The sequence below is a fragment of the Lontra canadensis genome, unplaced genomic scaffold (genome assembly GCF_010015895.1).
Source record: "Lontra canadensis isolate GAN:19392208 unplaced genomic scaffold, GSC_riverotter_1.0 scaffold8, whole genome shotgun sequence".
Lineage (NCBI taxonomy): Eukaryota > Metazoa > Chordata > Mammalia > Carnivora > Mustelidae > Lontra > Lontra canadensis.
Window position 1 is genome coordinate 33,976,724 of NW_022631002.1, and position 13,747 is coordinate 33,990,470.

The following is a 13,747-nucleotide window of genomic DNA, read 5'->3' on the forward strand; positions in this document are numbered from 1 at the left end:
GGGGGGGGGAGGCGGGCGGGGAGGAGAACTTAAATCAAAGAACAGCGCCAGCTAACTGCGGAATTTTCACTACTTCATGAGTTATGCCCTTTAACAGTCACGAGACAGACATCTGTCACCCCCATTTCACACAGGAGGTAGCTGAAGAGGCAGAACTGAGCCACGAAGGCCACCCCTCGAGCCTCAACGCCCCGAGGCCGGGCCTGGCCTGGGCCGGGGTCCGGAGAGGAGGCCGCGCCGCCCGCCGCCGCCGCCGCCGCGGGGGCCGCCCGGCCTACCTGTGCAGCGGCGGCAGGTCCTGCGCGTCGCTGGCCGGGTCGTGCGTATTGGGGATCACCCCCAGGATGGTACTCTGCAGCGAAGTGCCCTTAAGCAGGCGGCTCCGCACCAGCTGCAGGTTGCGGGCCGAGTCTACGCTGGTGCGCATGGTGGAGCCGGGCAGGAGCACGCCCTCGTTGGTGAGCAGCAGCGGGAGGCGTCTGGGGATCTGGATGGGGCTCACGGACGACATGGTGACAGCTGTTCGCGCTGGGGAACCGTCAAAAACAGCAGCAGCCACAGCTCTGCGCGACCTCTTGAGCCCCGACTAAAGCTCCCAACCACTGGCGCGCCGGCGCGCTAGCGCTTCCGGCTCCGCTCTACGGCCCGCCCCCGGGCTCAAACTCCGCAGCTTCGCGCTGCCCCCTTCCGGAGCCGCCCCGCACAGCGCGTGCATTAAGTGTAGGAGAACGGGGGCACTTCAGCCCGAGCGACCTTCGCCCTCCGCGAGGTCTGCCTTTCCATTTTCTCCTGAGGCTCAGTCGCAGGACTGTGCCCTGGAGAGAGGACCATGTTTAAATTTTATCGACTTGAAATGTTTTTAACTTTTCATTCGAACTGATTTTAGATTTACAAAAATACTGCAAAAAGGAGTTCCCACAGTTCAATGGTAAAAACCAGAAATTAACATCACTGTTATCTAACCTATAGACCTTGCACAAATTGTTCCAGTTTTCTCACTAATGTCCTTTTTTTTCTGGCCCAGGATCCTACTTTATATTTAGTTGTGATGTCTCCTAAATCATATATATATATATATATGTGTGTGTATATATATACACACATATATATACATGTACTTTTAAAGAACGTTGGCCCATAATTTTGTAGAATGTCCCTTAATTTGGGTTTATCTGAAGTTTTCTTGGGATGAACGTTATAACATTATACATTTTTGGCAGAAAGACTATACAGAAGAGATGTGGCCTTCTTCCTGATACATGATGGTTGAAATTTATTATTAATGATGATTTTGCCCCTGATTACTTGGTAAAGGAGGTATCTGCTGGATTTCCCTACTGTAAGCTGGTATATTTCTTTTTATAAGTAATACATACATTCTAGGGAGTTAATACTACATTTATTACTGGAATTCTGTAAGAAAAATCTGCACATTTCCCTCATTTATTTTCTTACTCAATTTTTTTACTTTATTAAGGGTTCATGGATTTTTTTATGGGTTATAACGCAATAATATGTATTTTATCACTTGAAATGTTTTAGATTTGGCCATTAATGCTTGTTCACGTTGAGACTTGACTTGGGTTTGGCTATAGGTTGAAGATGGAAAATTTTCCCTGTAAAGTCCAGCAATGCTTTCGGAATCCAAGAAGGAGTCGAGAGTCCATTCATTAAGAGGCTGCTAAGTACAAGACTCCGGGCTAATTGTGGAGGGGTAAAGAGTATAACATAAGACAAGCTCCTACCCTTGGGTATCTCTTGGCCAGGGGGATAGCCCTGTAGACGGCTGAGTCTGATACAGGGCAGGTGGAACTGTGCGCTTCTGTGTATGCTGCGGATAAGGAAGAGGAGAAGGCAGATATATAAGGCAGTGGTGGAGATAGTGATGCAGGAACTTGAATGCTCCTGCCGAAAGCTCTTTCTCTGACATTCTCTCACCTTTCTTTCATTCACTAAGCAATATTTTTGGAATACCTACTATATACTGGATATTATTTTAGGTGCTGGATAGCTGTCAGTGAACAAGACAGGCAAGGTTACTGCTTTCATGGAGCAGAACTTCTAGAGAGGGAAACAAACAATAAGAAAGGAGAGTAATTTTGGATGGTGGGAAGTCTTTTAGGCAGTCAGAGAAGGGTTCACTGGACAGATCACATTTGAACTGGGCCCTGTGCATGAAGAGGTAGCAATGCAAAGCTCAGGGGAGGTGATATTCCAGGTCAAGGAAGTGACAATTGCAAAGACTGTGGCTGGAATGAATTTTGGGTATTTGAGGAAACTACTCCTGGAATTCAGTGCAAGTGGGGCATGGTGGTTTGGCTGAGATAAGAGTAGTGCCAGGGTCGGATAATAGAGGAGTGTGGAAGAGGTAAAAAGGTAGGGTAAGGAGTCTAGTAAGAAGTCAGCGTTTTACTCTAAGTCTGATGCAAGCCTCTAGCAGCTTCAAGGTGCAGAATAACGTTTCTGGCTTAAGTTTTCAAGAGACCATTGTGGCTGCTGTGTGGAGAAGGCAATGTAATGATTTAAGATCAGAAGCCGGGAAGCTAGTTATGAGGTAGTGACAGTTGTTCAGGCAAGAGAAAATGAGGACTTAGACTACAAGCTACATTGGAGTGTAGCTTCAACAGAATATGCTGATGGCTCGGATGTGATGAATGAAGGAAAAACCAGTTGTCAAGTTTATCTCCTAGACTGGGGCCCGAGCCACCAGGCCTAGAGAGAAGTTGAGCTGAAGATCCTGGATACAGTAAGCAAGCTCTGGACCGTTTCTCTGGATGTACATTATGCATCCTACCTTGTGGTAGACTCTGGGGAGAGAGAGAGAGGTTAAAAAAAAAAAAGATTGACCCAGGTCCACAAGAGCTTACCTTTTTATCAAAGCCTCTCTAAGGGCAAGATGGAGAGGCCCAATTTTTTTTGAGGTTTTCTTGTGTTTAGCAAAAAAATTAAAAAACCATCTTATAAACTTCATGGTCTATTTTTTTTTTTTTACTTTTCCAAATTTTTTAAAATTTAAATTCCATTAACCAATATAATCTACATCACCAGTTTTGGATGTAGGGTTCAGTAATTAATTAGCTGCATATGGCACCCAGTGCTTATCACATCATATGCCCTTCCTAATACCCATCACCCAATTATCCCATCCACCCACCCACCACCCCTCCAGAAACCCTGTTTGTTTCCTGTAGTTAAGAGTCTTCTGATGACCTCTTGTCCCCTGATGACTCTGATGACTTCTTTTTTTTTTCCCAAATTATTTTTTTTTATTTCTTTTCAGCGTAACAGAATTCATTGTTTATGCACCATACCCAGTGCTCCATGCAATCCGTGCCCTCCATAATACCCACCACCTGGCTCCCCCAACCTCCCACCTCCCGCCCCTTCAAAGCCCTCAGATTGTTTTTCAGAGTCCATAGTCTCTCATGGTTCACCTCCCCCTCCAATTTCCTTCAACTCCCTTCTCCTCTCCATCTCCCTGTGTCCTCCATGTTATTTGTTATGCTCCATGGTCTATTTTATAAACACTTATGTTTAATGCTTTTAACCTACACACTTATACCCCTGCCCCCGTAACAACAATAACAAAAAACAAAATTGATATTCTATTCATATAATAATCGCCAGATTTATTTTTTTAAATACAAATTCACACTGCACTAAGGAAGCTGTGTTATGGGAATGGATCCACGTTTAAATTGCTTGCTGATGGACACCTTCTTTTAATCCTGTGACTGTATGTCTGTGATGGGATGTGTCCGCAGACCTGGAAAAGCCTCAAGAATCTAAATGTGAGGTCTTCCGTAGCCATGTGGATTTCCTGGTTCCTTCTTTGACAGGCTCTGCATCTACATTATTTATTTATCCTTCACATATTTATTAAACATCTACTGTGTGCTGAGCACTATTCTAGATTCACAAATACATCAATGAGCAAGACAAGTTCCCTGGTTTCAAAGAGCTGATATTCTAGTGAGGTAGGCAGAAAACGAATACGCCAAGAAAGAAAGATTTGAGAAAGTGGTAAGTAGAGCAAATAAAGCAGGAAGCTATGTAGAAGGGGATAGAAAGAGGAGTGCAGTGTTCGCTAGGGAGGTCTGCGAAGGTTATTCCCAAGAGGTGGTGTCTAAGCTGAGACCTGAATGGTGAGAATGGACCAGCTCCATGAGGAGCTGGAAGGAGAATGTTCTTGGCAGAGATTAGGATTAGCGCAAAGTTCAAGTTGGGGAGGAGCTTCCCAGTTTCTGGAACAGAAAAGAAGGCCAGGCATTTGGATGTGAGATTCAGCAATCAGGAAGATGCCAGTGATGGCCTCCAGAAGCTATCAGAACTAGCAGAAGGAAATGAACCTCAAAGCAGGGAAAGTTGACAGGCACAGGGTATAAATGGACTGGAAGGGAGAGATACAGGAATAAGATCTAACCATCTAGATCTCACGTTCCTTACCCTCTGGGTATGTTCCCTACCCTCTGGTGCACCTTCTGGCCTTGGACACTACATCCTGCTGGATAAGGGGTAAGCACAATGAGGAAGTAGGTTAGCTCCGCCAGACAGCCTGTGCCGCATATAACCTTGCTGCAGTGGCTCCCCTCCTGTTCCCAGGTTGTTTGGTCATATGCAAATGACCCATGTCTAAGCCAAGTTTATCATCATGATGTTCCCCCTCCAAGGGATGGGGAGAACACAGGGCTGGAGGCAACTATTTCCTCTGTTTTATTCCTGTCACATCCTTGTCCTCACCCTCAACACAGTGTTGGTCTCGCCCCAATCTGAGTGAATAAACTTGCACTCTGGTTCTTCCCAAAAGGAAGTTGGGAGGCCAGGGAACTTCTCAAGGTCTGCTAAAGGAAGTTCTGGAGGGAATTTCCCTGGTCAGTCAAGGAAGCAGAGCTGGGCCTCATCGATTGGAATTTGGCACACACTAATGTGTGCCTGAGCTGCCATTGTGCTGAAATGAGCAACTCATGTTCTGCAAACATGTATCCATTACACATGCTTACATTTCCTTCATTTCCAATTGGTTTACTTTTCCCTGTTATTAGTTTCTTGGATAAATGCCATATAAAAATTGGTCACACCTTTGAAATCCTCGCTGCATCTCTCCTCGGGTGTGTAAAAATAAACAACGTTGGCAAATCAGACTAGAGCTGAAAGGTGAGAGAACATTCAATATCTCTATTTGGTCTCTAAGCACATGGTCTTCCTCTTGAGCCCCTACTTGCTGGTTAATGAAGAGAAAATAAGTGTTCGGGCTTACCATTTTAACATCCTGTCTAATCCAGTCATTTAAATAGTTCCTTTAAGTTACTCTCAGTGAAGGATCAGCCTCAGAGCTGTGGCCTGGGCACAGTGTCCTCTGCTCCTTGGCTCTTCCAAGTGATGTTTTTTGTCCGCCTGGTCACTGCCTACCCTGCTGTCATTGGAGAGTGTGGAGTAATGCATTTTGGCTTGCTTGTGGCGTGGTGGTGTTCTCCAGGTTACCAGGCCTCTCTGGGGCCACACTCTGCTCTCAAGACCTTTCCATTACTCTCATTTATTTGCAGTGTGGTTAGCCCACTAGGTCCCCTCAGCAAGACCCTCACCCAAACTTTCAGCTCCTTCTTGTTCCCCTCTGCATCAAGGGAGCCAGGAAAGCTAGCCGCCAGGCACAGCCTAACTTAGGAGTGAATTGAAAAAAACTGTCCCCGGTGGGAGAAGGATTTAGAAAGAGGCACCATGTTTTCCAGATGATCAGCAGGGGTCTGCTGGTGTCTGTTCATATTGGCTCAGGAGAACAAACTGTCACCTTTCAGGAATTCTGAGAGCCCAGTCATTAAACACAAACATTATTAAAATTAAATTATATAAATTTGTGATTAAATATATCATATCAAAGACAAAGGTAATACTCAAAATGTATCACTCCCTAGTTATTTTACTGCATTTTACTATTATTTGCATTTTGAAATTATTTATCTCTGTTGCATCTGTAGGGTGGAAATACTGTAGAATGAGGGATCATTATGTCTGTCTCACCAACTTCATATTCCATGGTAGCTTGAAATCAGCTGCAGTGGGAATATTTATACCACACACACACACAAAAATGTTAAAAAGGCTTATAAAGCAAGGCTATTTTATTATTTTGTTGATTGCCTAAGCTGAAGAAATAAATGCAGGAAATGCTAATAATGCAGATTAAATCTACAAGTCTATTGTGCCTAAAGCCATCACATTGTGACAAGCATAAGAAAAATGAGGAAGTATTGTTTCAGTATTTGCAAACTGTTCAGGGCATTGACAAATTAGTGAAGAGCCAACCAAAAGTCACCTTGGATATTTCATTTTCCTCTTACTTACTAAGCTAAAGCAAATGTCAAGCAGCGTTCATTTTGGAACTGCACTCATCAATTGCGATAGTAGATTAGTTATAGATACGAACCTCTGTCAGCACACCAGTGATGTAGCTGCTTGCCACATCCATGACTTGCAATCTCCAATTTGTTGGCTTCCGCTCCCTGCCCCCGCCATTCCCTTCCCTGGAAAACTTTGTGTAGCGACTAGACTGTACTGCACTACACTGTGGTCCTCACCCAGGGGTTTCTATTGAGTTATGCCAATTTTACCTTAATGTGTCTGTGTCCCAGACTGTTTCATGGCAGCCAGAAACCTTGTTTCTCCCCAGAGTCTTTAAAGAAAGTGCGTGACATTCTCTCTTTCTCCTTTTCCACCATCCCTGACAGACTGACTTTTTAAAAAATTTTTTAATTTAAATTCAATTTAATTAACATATTGTGTATCGTTAGTTTCAGAGGTAGAATTTAGTGATTCATCAGTTGCATACAACATCCAAGAGCAAGTGCCCTCCTGAATGCCCGTCACCCAGTGACCCCATCCCCTGACCCACAACCCCTTCAGGAACCCTCAGTTTGTTTTCTAGAGTTAAGAGTCTCTTATGGTTTGCCTCCACCTCTGTTTTCATCTTATTTTACTTTTCCTTCCCTTATGTCAATCTGTTTTGCTTCTTAAATTCCACATATGAGTGAAATCCTATGGTTTTTGTCCTTCTCTTACTGACTTATTTCGCGTTCGCTTCTATGATCGCACAGCAAGTAAACCTTATGGCCTGATGCCTTGGCTGGGGAGTCTGTCTTGCACGTTCCATAGCAGAATTCCAGAACCGGAGGCCACCAGTTGGGGTCGTGATTTGCTGAAAGGAAGTGGTTGGAGGAAATGGGATAGAGGCATTTGGAGAATCTTCTCCCAAGACTGGTTAGTCTGCAAGTCTATTTACTCAAAGCACAACCCAATATTTGAACATCAAGAGCTGTATTTGAACATCAGGACTGACTACATAATTTGTGGGGCCCAGTGCAAAATGGAAACTTGGGCTCCTTGTTATTAAGGAGTTATTAATGTTATTAAATTATTAAGAATTTCAAGATGGTGACAGCAAGGACTTAAACAAACCAGGACCTTTCTGAATACGAGGCTCTTGGAAGCACTGGTCATACCCCAGATGCTGGCCCTGTTGTATACTCTCTTTTTCCATTCCTTCAGAAATATTAAATTAGGGGCGCCTGGGTGGCTCAGTCGGTAAAAGCCTCTGCGTTCGGCACAGGTCATGATCCCAGGGTCCTGGGATGGAGCCCTGCATCAGGCTCTCTGCTCAGAGCAGGGAGCCTGCTTCCCCCTCTCTCTCTGCCTGCCTCTCTGCCTGCTTGTGATCTGTCTGTCAAATAAATAAATAAAATCTTTAAAAAAAAAAGAAATATTAAGTTACCATCCCCTCTCCCAACCCAAGCATATAGATGTTCTGGGAGTGAGTCACATGTTCAGAAAGGCAAAAATGAAAAGCATTTTAGTATATTTTCAAAATACCTTTGGTTATTTAAGTTTCCTGAACTGTATCTAGCTCTACTCTCTGAGTCTGTGAAAACTAAGAGTTAGAGTCAATAGTAAAATTGCATTTCCTTCATGTATTTATCCATCCTTTTATCATTTATTTATTGAGCACCTGCTATCCTCGTAGCACTGTCCCAGGCTCCAAGGATTCAATAGTGAGCAAAACTGACATGTCCCTGTCCTTGTGAGGCTCTTGATTTAGAGCAGGAAATGAGCTCTAAACAAATAATGATTCACACAAATATAGAATTACAAATTGGGATAAGAGAAGAAGCATGGTTTTATGAGCAGGCCTGGCCCAGTGTTATAGGGTTGACATTGTGTGGTTAGAGAAGTTTTCCCCAAATCATCTTGAGCTGAGGCCTGAGTAGATGTTTAAAAAGTGGGAGGCAAGCTCTCCTGCATGACCGTGGCCCACTCCTTGCAGGGAATGTCCCCCTCTCCTGACTCCTAAGGGTTGAATGTAAGCTACTCTTACCTGCTGCCTTTTCAGATTCTCTGATTCTGGGAAACGAAGGATTGGCAAGACAGCTGAAAATGACCAGGAAGAGGATATACTGGGTCCCCAGATCTTCACGTGGCCTCGGGAATCTTGGCATGGACATGAGCAATGACATGGTTTCAGGGCTTAGCTATGTAAGTAGGTCTCCTTTGCATGAAAATACCAGAAAACTGAATTGACAGGATATTCTCAATGGTCACAAATTAGATCAGAAAATTTTATCCCGTATTATTCAACCTTGGTTTCTTTTAATGGATCTCAGGCTTCTGCAATTAAATGAATCATAATCTTTGGTCATGACACCACTTCATGGTTGGTCTATGTATCTATGTATCATCTATTACCTATTTATCTATGTATTTACTTATAATAGTACATTAGGCACCTGTAGATCCATCATCAACTCACCAGCTTGAACCTTGACAATCACATCCAGCTACTGGATCTCCTTCCACTTCATTCCCCGACTTTCCCAACTGAAGTAGCTAGTCCCCTGAATCCTTTCTAATCAATCCCTTACTATGCTTACTATATAGTCTATGTGAAGTCCTAAAGATAATACTTTAAAAAATTTTTAGTTGTTTCCTACTTTATCAAAAGGGTCCCATGTAATGTTTGGGGGTTACTTTCTTACTTGTTGATTTCTTTTTAGTAGGTTTACCCTCAGAGGGTGACTTGGTCTCACATTCTGTGGGTGACTAACAATAGCTCCCTTTAGTCTTGTCTAAAGTGTGTATCACAGATTAAAAACATGGGGAGGTGGGGTGGCCTGCCCAGAGTCACCCCAGGAATGTAGGCAGAGCTAAGGCTGGGACCCAGTTGTCTCGACTCATGGCCCACCACTTATTCCCTACCCAGAAACCTTTCTTTTATTTATTTTTTAATTGAGATACAATTGACATAAAACATATTCGTTTTAGGTATATGACATAATGATTCAATATTTGTATATAGTGTGAAAGAGTTACTACAACATAACATCCATCGCCTCATACAATTATAAATTTTTTTCTTGTGACGGGAAATTTTAAGATCTGCTTTTCAAAGCTTTCAGATCTACAATGCAGTGTTCTTAACTATAGTCACCACGCTGTACGTTATAGCCCCATGGCATTTATTTTTAAATTTTTTTATTTTTAATTTAATTTATTATTATTATTGTTATTATTATTATTAAGTTCAGTTCCCATGACATTTATTTTATAACTGAAAGTTTTTGACCCCCTTTGCCCATTTCACCCAAACCCCACCCCCACCTCTGGCAACCACCAATCCTTTCTCTGAACGCTTTGTTATTGTTGTGTTTAGGTTCTAAATACACGTGAAATCATACAGTGTTTGTCTTTCTCTGTCTGACTCTAGCAGCCTTTCTTTAGGAAGCTGAATGTGGTAAGATCCATTGCCCTTGGGTGGCTGGTCTTGTACTTCAGAATAATATTTATGAGATTGGTCGGGAAACTGATGTTCTTTTGGTTTTTCTTTCCCAAGAATACGTACACTCTAGAAGATGGCTCCTGGAGCCAGCAGGTGAGGAAGCCTGAGGCACCGGAGGTGGCAACAGTTCTCCCCTGGGGGAAGTATGATGCTGCCTGGAGAACCATGATTCCTTTCCGTCCCAAGCCAAAGTGAGTTCTGTGGGGGAGGTAAGGGCAGTACCCATTATTAGGGCAATGTTCTTTAGACCTTAACACCTAGGCTCTTTCCCAAAGGTGTCTCCACATGGTCATGTCACCCACCACAGCCAAATACCTCCAGACTGTGGCACATCAGGGGGGCAGAGTCAACTCATTCACTCACTCATTCGTTCATTCATTCATTCATTCATTCATCCAACAAGGATTCATTGAGCACATATATGTGCCAGGCACTGTGCTAGACCTTGGGGGAACCACAGTAAGCGAGACAGACATGATCCTTGCCCATCACGGACCACACACTGGGGAGGAAGACAATAAGCAAGTAAACTAATACAAACGGTTGTAAGCTGCTTGAAGATGGTATTAGGAAGAAGTGTGAGGGTGCTGAGGGACAAGTTGAACAGCAACAAGTTGGTAGGTTCTTGGTAGTTAAGCTGTTCCCTGGAGGATAAACAAGATATTACTAGGCTGGAGTAAAGAAAGAGTGATCTGGGCAGAGGGAACAGAATGTGCAAAGACTTGACCTTGAGGTGGAAAGAACACAATATGACGTGTCTAGAAACTGAGGAGGCCAGTGTCACTGGAGTTTTGTGTGATAAGGGATGTGGCATGAGATGAGATTGCAGAAGGATGCAAATTTCCACAGGGCACATTAAGTATGTTGGTCTCCATTCTAAGCGAAATGGGAATCTGTTGAAAGGGCCCAAATGCCTTGTGGTGTTACCCTTAAACGTAAGAGTTAAAGAAATTCAATGTATCCTTGTCCAGTAAACCACAGTTGAAAATAACCATCCCCCAATGTCTCTCTGACTCACACAACCTTTCTCTCAGGGGCCTGCACAGAATTCATTTATTCGTCATGAATGGACTCAGCATTCCTCTAGGCCATTTCTTCAGCATTTTGTCACCAGGACTCCGTTTTGTATCCATAATCCCCTCTTCTCTCTCACAAGTTTGCTAAGATTTTACCTATCAACAGAACTGCTGTTGTTTTCCTATTTTTAAAAAAACTTGAGCTCCCCTCACTACTAGCTACATTGTTCCCACAGGATTGCTCTCATCTCCACTGAGAACAAAGAACCTGGGTACTTCATGGAACTGGGCGGTCTCATATAGAGGAATGCGCTGCTACTGTATCAGCTCACAGTCTCTGGCCCTTTTTCTGCAATCACACATGGCCCCACATAGCGGGTGATACCTGATACCGATCCCCATCCTCCCCCTTCAGCCCCTTCTCTCTCCAGCTTCTGGGCAGAAGACACAACTGCAGGCCCGGTGGGACGTGAGGAGGGGAAGGGCCACCGAGTGGAGAAGAGCCCATAGTCCGAGACGAAACAAAAACATCCCATGCATTTGGCATTTTCGTTTTCTCATTTTTTCCCCAAGTCTTCTTTTTAATGGAATTTTCTTCAGATCAAAATACACAGCATTAAAGGCAAATTTGAGAAAAGAGTAGAAGTTACACACAACGCCAACATCCTCATCCAATTATTATTTCTGTACTTGTGAATCATTTCTAGGGCTATGACCTTATCATTCTTACTTATTACTTTTTATTCCGCTGTTATTGTTTTTATGAAAATTACATAAGCAAAGTATAGAAAACGTGAAACAGTGAGAATCTCTTTTCCTGTAATTTTACCAATTCTAATCCCTTTGTCAAAGTCAACCACTCATAGTAATTTGATATAAATATATTATATGTACATATATAAATGCATACATACAAAAACATAAATGCACATATACATATAATACATAAATATATGTACATATATGAATATATTAATGTGTATACATATGTAAATGTGCATATGTAATTGTTAATAGTGGTTGACTTTATATATATAGTTTTGTTTGCCTTCTCTCATTTCTTCCCTTTTTTATATAAGTAAAAATATACTGAATTTCTCGACCTGCAAGTGGCCTTTTTTTCCTTGCTCACTATGCTTAGAGCTTTTTCCAAATTCTAGATACAGATCAACTCTATTTTTGGACACTTCTGCATTGTTTTCCATAGACCTTACTTCTTCTCTTTCTTTTTAAGTCATTCCTGTATTGTGTTTTTGTTGTTTCTGTTTTTTAATTATCATGCATAACAGAGTAATGAAAAAAAAAATACTGTTTTGTATATCCAGATGAGCAGCTGTGGTTTTTATATCGTATATAATGGATCCCTGCAAAATCTTGCTCTTGCCTTAATTTTCTATCTTTGGAGCCTATATCATACAGACAACTACAGGGGTGCCTGGGTGATTTGGTGGGTTAAGTGTCTGCCTTCTGCTCGGGTCATGATCCCAAGGTCCTGGGATTGAATCCCAAGCCCCGAGCCTTAAGTCAGGCTGCACACTCAGTAGGGAGTCTGCTTCTACCTCTTCCTTTGCCCATCCCCCTGCTCATGCTCCTTCTCTCTCTCTCTCATGTGCTCCTCTCTTTCTCTTTCAAATAAATAAATAAAATCTTAAAAAATAAATGAAAACAACTACATGACCTATGACTTCTCTGCTAGGTTTCCTGCCCCACAGCCTCTGGATGATGCTGGCCTGTTCTCCTACCTTACGGTGTCATGGCTGACCCCACTCATGATCCTAGGTTTACAGAAACGCTTGGATGAGAACACCATACCCCAGCTGTCGGTAAATGATGCCTCAGACAAAAATGCTAAAAGGTAAAATTATATTGGGCAAGCCACTGGATTGGTTAAGTACCATGTCTATGGGGTTGGTGACCAGAGATGCTGAAGAGTAGCAGGTAGGGCCCATCTTTAGATAACCAAAGAGTATGCATGCTTCCTTGGTAACAACAGGCCTCACTGTAGTTCTTGGACCCCCTGAAATGGTATACGTATTTTATACATATGGACTAGAGACTTTTTTCTGGAGCAAGGATTCATATCTTTTATCAGATTTGCCTAAAGGTCCCGGACCCCCAAGAGAGTTAGAAACAACCCCTTCTTGTTCCTTTTGCTTTTTCTTCTGGATCAGGCAGTTACCTGTGTGACTCATCATTAAATTTTGGGTTAAGGGACTAGTCTCCTAATCCCTAAATCATCACTAACTAGTTGTGTGATTGAGTTTTCTGTACCACGTACCTCACAAGGTAATATGAGGATTAAGTGGGGGGAGGGGAATGAGTAAGTGATTTTTAAATGTTTTGTATTCATGTTCCTACCTCTAGCTGCTTCGTGAGAGACATCAGGTAGAGAGCGGCATTTTCCAAAGAATACCAGAAAATGGTCGTCCCCTAAGAACTTCCCTGAAAAGCGCTTTCCTTGGTCAAGGGAGTTTGTGAAACGTGGCACACTATTGCCAGATCTCAGAGATTAGTTTACCAAATAAATTAGTGTACTGAGGGTACTGAGAAAACAAAGCTGGTTCAACTTTGACCCATCGTTTCTCAGAATTGTTCAGTAAAAGAGAAAAATTAGTTTTCAGGGAACACCTGCCTCTTACATCGTGCCAGATACTGGTCAGAATCTCACTGGTTACCAGCTCTGATGTCGGGCAAGTCACTTACCCTATCAGAGACCTTTCGTCCTTGTGCATAAAATAAGGGAGCATAAAATTGACCTCTTGGTCTTTCATAGGATTGTTGGAAGAGTCAAAAGAGATGAGGAATTCAGTTTAAACCACCTGGAAACATGCCCAGTGCATCTTAAGCAACCGGTTAGATGTTTGGTTGCTCTTTAACCATTATGAACACAAGGTTTCTTGATTTGTGTCTA

General features: G+C 42.8%; 2 protein-coding genes across 2 annotated transcripts in view; one reads left to right on the forward strand and one right to left on the reverse strand.

The window, feature by feature from the left end:
* LONP2 (lon peptidase 2, peroxisomal) overlaps positions 1-617 on the reverse strand; it is a 115,722-nt gene extending 115,105 nt beyond the window's left edge. The window contains exon 1 of the mRNA XM_032854544.1: positions 279-617. Within this exon, the coding sequence (XP_032710435.1) occupies positions 279-511 (233 nt within the window). The 5' untranslated portion in view covers positions 512-617. The remainder of the gene's footprint in view (positions 1-278) is intronic.
* Positions 1-13,747, forward strand: part of ABCC11 (ATP binding cassette subfamily C member 11) — a 67,573-nt gene that overhangs the window by 2,470 nt on the left and 51,356 nt on the right. Inside the window, exons 2-4 of the mRNA XM_032854551.1 lie at positions 8,378-8,520; positions 9,875-10,011; positions 12,533-12,691. Coding sequence (XP_032710442.1) covers positions 8,422-8,520; positions 9,875-10,011; positions 12,533-12,691 — 395 coding nt within the window. The 5' untranslated portion in view covers positions 8,378-8,421. The remainder of the gene's footprint in view (positions 1-8,377; positions 8,521-9,874; positions 10,012-12,532; positions 12,692-13,747) is intronic.